The 6,872-nt window shown below is 42.0% G+C and overlaps 1 protein-coding gene across 2 annotated transcripts; it reads left to right on the forward strand.

Moving 5' to 3' along the window:
• The first annotated feature begins 117 nt into the window (after nt 1-117).
• LOC308572970 (olfactory receptor-like protein COR4) lies at nt 118-2,408 on the forward strand. Of its 2 annotated transcripts, none has more exons than XM_081169578.1 (2): nt 118-448; nt 1,384-2,408. In XM_081169578.1, the coding sequence occupies exon 2, from the start codon at nt 1,394-1,396 to the stop codon at nt 2,339-2,341; it is 948 nt and encodes a 315-aa protein (XP_081025704.1). In that variant the 5' UTR covers nt 118-448; nt 1,384-1,393; the 3' UTR covers nt 2,342-2,408. The 2 variants fall into 2 exon arrangements, with proteins under 2 accessions (XP_081025704.1, XP_081025705.1); XM_081169579.1 differs by having other exon boundaries at nt 118-278; nt 1,389-2,408.
• The last annotated feature ends 4,464 nt before the right edge of the window (nt 2,409-6,872 follow it).

Raw genomic sequence — 6,872 nt, forward strand, 5'->3', positions numbered from 1 at the left:
GAATATAAAAGCCAAACAATTAATAAAACTTTAGCCATGAATTAACTTTCCGTTTCTCTTGTGGTTAGGAGGGTGGTTGCAGCCAGATGTGGGGAAAGACTTGGAGAATGTGTGGTTCTTTTATTCAACTGTTCCAATTTTGAAAACTTAAGAGAATGTTCCTAACGTTCACTGGAGTGATCTGGGAAAAGGGCAACATTGTTCAGACTAGAAGAAACTTTGACATATCTACTTATGTAAATGTGAGGAGACATAGAAGTGAGGTTCAATCAGGGAGAGTGATCCAGGTCCATGATGGAGACACTTGTCTAAGAGAAAGAATAATGCTCAAAGGGAAGAGTTAGGTAGAAGATCTTGAGAAATGGAAATGGGATGAAGAGCTGTGGGGGAAGAAAAGAGAAGAGTCTGGAAGCATCAAAAGAGGAGTAGTGCAGCTGATGCCAGTGTGGTAGGGGTCCATAGTCAACAGTGGAGAGAACTTCACCTTCCAGAGCAGTGTCAAATTCAGAGGCAGGGAGTGTTGAACTAGAAGATAAGGGAATGGGTAGCCCAACGTTTAAGGTGGCTCTAACACTCCAGTTCTAGAGGACTATGGAAACTGGGGGTAGGGGACCCAGCTATACAGCTGCAAATAAAATGTTTTAAGTGTGTTGTAATGTGCAATATACAAATGTGACACTAGATGGCGAGAGTGAGCTATGACAAATTCAATGTATTTTTCAAAACGTGTTTTTTTTAAAAGCATTTTCACTGCGTTTTTTTAAAAAATGTGTGCAGATTCCACCAGGCTCACTATTGTAACTTAAAACAGTAAATTGTTATGAGCTAGAATGGTGTCAGAGTTGTATCATTTGAGGGTATTGGGAATTGACATGACATGGAACTTTCCCCAGCAGCCCACAGAGGACATGGTATCATTCTGCTTTTTCCAGTTTGACATTTTATGTACTTCTAATGTGGTGAAATCTGTACATGGTAACCTAAACTCAGTTCTGAGCAAGCATATAGAGACCACTGCTCTTGCCAAATTCCATTTTATTTGAGTTGTGATTCCATCTAATTGAAGCAGGACTGTGAAGTAGCCAAGAGGTCTAAGAGCGTTAATGGCTCACTTTAGCTGCAATAATTAATTTTGTGGAATTTACAGTCTGTCCAGGTGATTGATGGGTGCAATGGCAAAACCAGATTTAAAACCCTCCACCAGATATCACTTTTTAAAAAAGTCTCCAGTTAATAAAGGTCCATCAAAGAGGACCTCTCAGCCAAACAATTGTAGCTCACACAGTTCAACTACTGAGGTTAGAGAAAAAGAGACAAAAAGAGGTTAAAATGCTATGGTGTCCCATATCTAATAAAGAAATCTTGCTTTGTTTTTCCTAACAGGAAAGTGTGAATGAATCCAATGGCTAAAGAAAATTACACCATGGCAACCAGCTTCAATCTCTTTGGACTAACAGAAAATCTGGAGCTGTGTCCTCCACTCTTCGTGGTCTTTTTAATAATCTATATTGCCACACTGGTGGGGAATCTTGGGATGATTATATTGATTGGCATAGATCCTCAACTGCACACCCCAATGTATTTTTTTCTCAGCAGCCTGTCCTTCCTAGATGCCTGCTATTCCACCACCATCACACCTAATATGCTGGTGAATTTTTTAGTAGAAAACAAAAGCATCACTTACGCTGCCTGCATTTCACAATATTGTTTCTTTGCAATCTTTGCCACTACTGAGTTTTTTCTTCTGGCAGCCATGGCATATGACCGGTATGTGGCTATCTGCAACCCCCTGCTCTATGCTTCTGTGATGACCAAGAAACTTTGTGCAGGTCTGATAGCAGGATCCTACCTCTTGGGTATTGTGAACTCTCTGATTCAGACAGGTGGCTTGTTGAGACTGTCCTTCTGTGGTTCCAATATCATCAATCACTTCTTTTGTGATCTCACGCCTCTTCTGAAACTGGCCTGTAATGATATCTACATCAATGAGATGCTGGTATTCATTTTTGGTAGCCTATTTGAAATGAGCACCTTGCTGGTCATTATAATCTCTTATGTATTCATCATTATAGCTGTAGTCAGGATTCGCTCTGCTGAGGGGAGGCATAAAGCTTTCTCCACATGTGCCTCCCATCTCACAGCTGTGGCCATATACCATGGGACCATTCTTTTCATGTACTTCAGACCCAGCTCCAGCTACTTTCTTGACACAGACAAAGTAGCCTCTGTGTTTTACACAGTGATAATACCTGTGTTGAATCCTTTGATCTACAGTCTGAGGAACAAGGATGTAAAATGTGCTCTAAGAAAAGTGATTCAGAGAAAAGTGGTATTTCAATAAATATCTCTTTTAACAGTTACCAAGTATAGGTGGACTGGGCCACCTATATGCCAATAAAATCTTAAGGCATGGCCTTATATCAACTGAACATACTGGAACATTTCCAAATGTATTTTGGTGACCTATACCAATAGAATAATAAAATCCTAGCAACTGCATCTTTTTCCAGCCCACCACATATACCTTAAACCTTCCTGTCTATGGACATCGAGGGACATGGAACTTCAGGTCCAGCATTACCCTACAAAGAATGAATTAAATGCCAATTGTCTTGTCAGGAGATGAGGGAATTGAGAAGGTGTGTATTTCAGAATTCCCTGGATATGTTAAATGCATACACTGTGCTTTCCTTCTCTGTTCAGTCTGTCATAGGCCTCTCAGTTTCATCAGGATCTAGCATGGTTTGGCAGTCCCAAATGGAAGAGGAGCAGAGAGAAGAAGTGGTGGAGGCTGAACCTTGAAGGCTGCCAGCCGGGGATGGAAGATGGAGGTTCTCCTCTTGCAACTCTAGATATCGGGGGGGGGGGGAGAAGCAAATCTGCTGGCTCTCTCCACTGCCCCTCCTGTGAAGCACAGAGTTTCACTGGGGTAGGGGGAGCACTTCGGCCAACCTATAGGAGGGACTGAACAGAAAGAGGTGGCAGTGAATCCAGAGTCTGAGGGCAAGACACAGTGAGCCCATGCATCAGCCCAAACAGAGCTTACATTTGTGCTCACAGAAATCTTGTAAAGCAAGAAAGTCATGTGTGAGAGCTCGCCCTGTCTTTAAAATCATGGTGGGAGGAGTGTGGTAACTGTTGGGACATCTTCATTGCTTCCATTCAAATGTGTATCTCTTGTCTAACCCTTGTACCTTGGAATCATGATTTCTGGGCCCTGTGATTGCTGCTGAGCCTCTTCTGTCACTAGCCTGAATAAAGATATCTTCCTTATTCCTGGTTAAGAAGCACCGTTACTGTGTTTTGGTATGGGAGCATGACACAGTCCTTCCACGCCAGTCAAATGCAGATCATTTGCTATCAACAATGGGATTCTGCCCTTAGTGGTTGGGGAAATTGACATGGTCAGGTTACTTCAGAGCAGAAACTAGACCAAAACGAGTGACCATGAAAGTAGCAGCTGCATTGCTAAGAATGAAAAAGGTAAAAGGTAAAGGACCCCTGGATGGTTAATTCCAGTCAAAGGTGACTATGGGGTTGCGGCACTCATCTCACTTTCAAGCCGAGGGAGCTGGTGTATGTCCACAGACAGCTTTCCAGGTCATGTGGCCAGCATGACTAAACCACTTCTGGCACAACGGAACACCGTGACAGAAACCAGAGTGCATGGAAATACCATTTACCTTCCTGCCACAGAAGTACCTATTTATCTACTTGCACTGGCATCCTTTCAAACTGCTAGGTTGGCAGGAGCTGGGACAGAGCAACGGGAGCTCACTCTGCTGCGGGAATTCAAACTGCCGACCTTCCAATCGGCAAACCCAAAAGGCTCAGTGGTTTAGACCACAGTGCCACCCATGTCTTTGCTAAGAACAAAAGCAGCATACGTGACTGCCTCAGCTAACACCCTATGGTTGGAATAGGAGCACAAAAGTTAAGCTCCCCATTACAGACATGCAAGAATGTGTCAAAGGTTGTAAAGATTAGAAGACAGCAAAAACTAGTGCAACTTAATTAACAAAATGAAACACCGCACACAATGCAATTTAAAGTGAATCCTTTAGATGTGCAACAGTTCTTGGTCAAGCAATGTAGTGGTATTTGGGGTCTGCATGCTGACACACATCAGTGTCTTTAGCAACACCTGTGGGAGGTTGCATATGTGCACAGAAAGACCGTCCAAGAATGTATCTCTCTTACAGGATTTGAATGACTGAATGCACTGCAATACCACTGTGTGTGTTGAGAGAATTTCCCTCGTAGTGATACATGGGAGATCCTTACATGGACATGGTAGATATGACAGGCAAGGAGAGTTTCTTGAATCTATGAAGGAAGAGAAGCAAAAGTCCTATCCACTCCTAAACTTCATGCTATCCTTTACAGCCCTTTAGGCCAATTAGATACAAAACAGTACAAAATGCCCAGTCAAATTGTATTGTGGAGACTGTGTCTGATTCAAGAGTACATACTGTACTCTGTATGTACACTGGAGTACATACACCACCACCATTTGTGCAATTCAGACAGGTGGAAAGGATCCAGCTCTGCCATTGTTGGATTCTGGCTCAAGTGCAATGGAATACATTCCCCATATCAAAGACAGTTTTTGGGTAGCAAGGTAAAGATAAGGTAAAGGACCTCTGGATGGTTAAGTCCAGTCAAAGGTGACTATGGGATTGCAATGCTCATCTCGCTTTCAGGCTGAGGGAGCCAGCGTTTGTCCACAGACAGTTTTCCGGGTCATGTGGCCAGCATCACTAAACCACTGCTGGTGCATGAAGGACCGTAACGAGTGCCAGAGCACATGGAAATGCCGTTTACCTTCCTGCAGCAGTGGTACCTATTTATCTACTTGCACTGGCATGCTTTCAAACTGCTAGCATGACCAGTTTGGGCACAAAGGGCACCACAACAATGCTGTAGAAAGGAGCACGAGGGGCAGGGGGTGCTGAATTTTGACATTGCACAGGACACCACTGGAATTTGAGAGCCCAAAGTCCGCCACTGCCCATATGGCATATATAAAACTGAGAAAATTATTTATATCATGCTGAAGACTGGGCTAACTCAAATATTGATTATGGTGTTCCTTGTACTTGAAGCATGAACAAAATAAATTATGAGGAAAGGTATGTTCATTATTTATAGTCAAATAGAGGGGGGAAAGAACAGCAATTCAATTTTTAATTAACTTTTTTAAAAAACAGAGCTCCCACAAGTGTAATTTTTAATTATTTTCTCTGAGACTAGAGTTGCTTCAGGGATTTCATTAATAATAATAAAAAATCCCTCCCCATCATAAACCATTGAATCTGGGATCAACTGTCCTGTAAAAATTGTGCAGTGATGCTGCCATGCACTCATTCCAGCCTCCTGGTCAAGGTAGACTGCCTTCCTCTATTATTTGCAGATGGTGTCGGCTGTAGCTGGGACTTCCAGATTTCCTTTGCATGTTTTAAGGTAGCAGCAAGCAAACTGCATTCAGTGTTTCGTTTTCCATTGCAAACTGATTGATAATGAAGATGTATGTGATTCATGCCTGAACCTGACAAATCCAACAAAGGTGCTGGTAAGAACAGAGTTTGTTTGCCTATTTAATTGGAGTTTATATTTCCTTGGACACATATTTTAAATCTATTCAATTAGTATATTGACTGTTAAATTCCATTTTGACTGTTTTAATGTTTATGTAAAAAATATTCTGAATTTCTGATTTCACTATGCTGGCTGTATAGCCGTAATAATAAACATTCATTCAGTTTGTTCATTTAAAAAATACTTTCCTTGAACAGGAATGTAATGTTAGAATTACAAGGGCCTGAAAACAAAAGTAAAGATAAAGGTAAAGGGACCCCTGACCATTAGGTCCAGTCGTGACCGACTCTGGGGTTGAGGTGCTCATCTCACTTTATTGGTCGAGGGAGCCGGCGTACAGCTTCCGGGTCATGTGGCCAGCATGGCTAAACCACTTCTGGCGAACCAGAGCAGCACACGGAAACGCCGTTTACCTTCCTGCCGGAGTGGTACCTATTTATCTACTTGCACTTTGACGTGCTTTCGAACTGCTAGGTTGGCAGGAGCAGGGACCGAGCAAAGGGAGCTCACCCCATCGCGGGGATTTGAACCGCGACCTTCTGATCAGCAAGTCCTAGGCTCTGTGGTTTAACCCACAGTGCCACCCGTGTCCCGAAAACATAAGTACCCATCAGCAAATGTGAGTTCCCTAATTTGATGAAATAATGCAAATGGTGGTGGTGGGGATTTATAGGGGTAAATCAGAAGATAGAGATTCTTAACTATTTCTGTGCCCTACCCCCAATTCTTCCCTTCAAGTGCCCTTCCAATATGTCATTCCCTTGGATTAATTTCCAGTCATGTAGTCCAGCTGAAGGGAAACCAAGATAAAATGGCTGTCCCATATCCAGTTCCTGCTTATTTCCTCCTGTAAATTAGTATTAGGAAGAAGACAATAGTTGAGTACCTTCTGTTTGCCTCATAATGTGTAGCTCTGACAAACAAAAATTCGGTAGGCCTCTAAAAGGAGAAGTGTTATTTTCATTATTTCTCCTAATACACACATTTCTGGGCAATTTCCTCCTAATATACATATAAAAACATTTTTACAAAGCCATTTCCCTTGCTATTATGCTTTTTTGCATGTTACTTTAACAAATATATGGATTTTTATACACAACACACTAGTATAGGATTTATTTGTTACACAGTACATGACTGGATAACTTCATTGCAAGATTCAGAGAAGTGCAAGTGCCAAAGTATGTGTGTGTTTTGGCTTGCTGATTCTTTTGAAAAGTCTGAATTAGGTAAGCTCACATTTAAATGTGATATAACAATATATAACTATTTAA

The sequence above is a fragment of the Podarcis bocagei genome (genome assembly GCF_964188305.1).
Source record: "Podarcis bocagei genome assembly, chromosome: 1".
NCBI classification, from domain to species: Eukaryota; Metazoa; Chordata; class Lepidosauria; order Squamata; family Lacertidae; genus Podarcis; species Podarcis bocagei.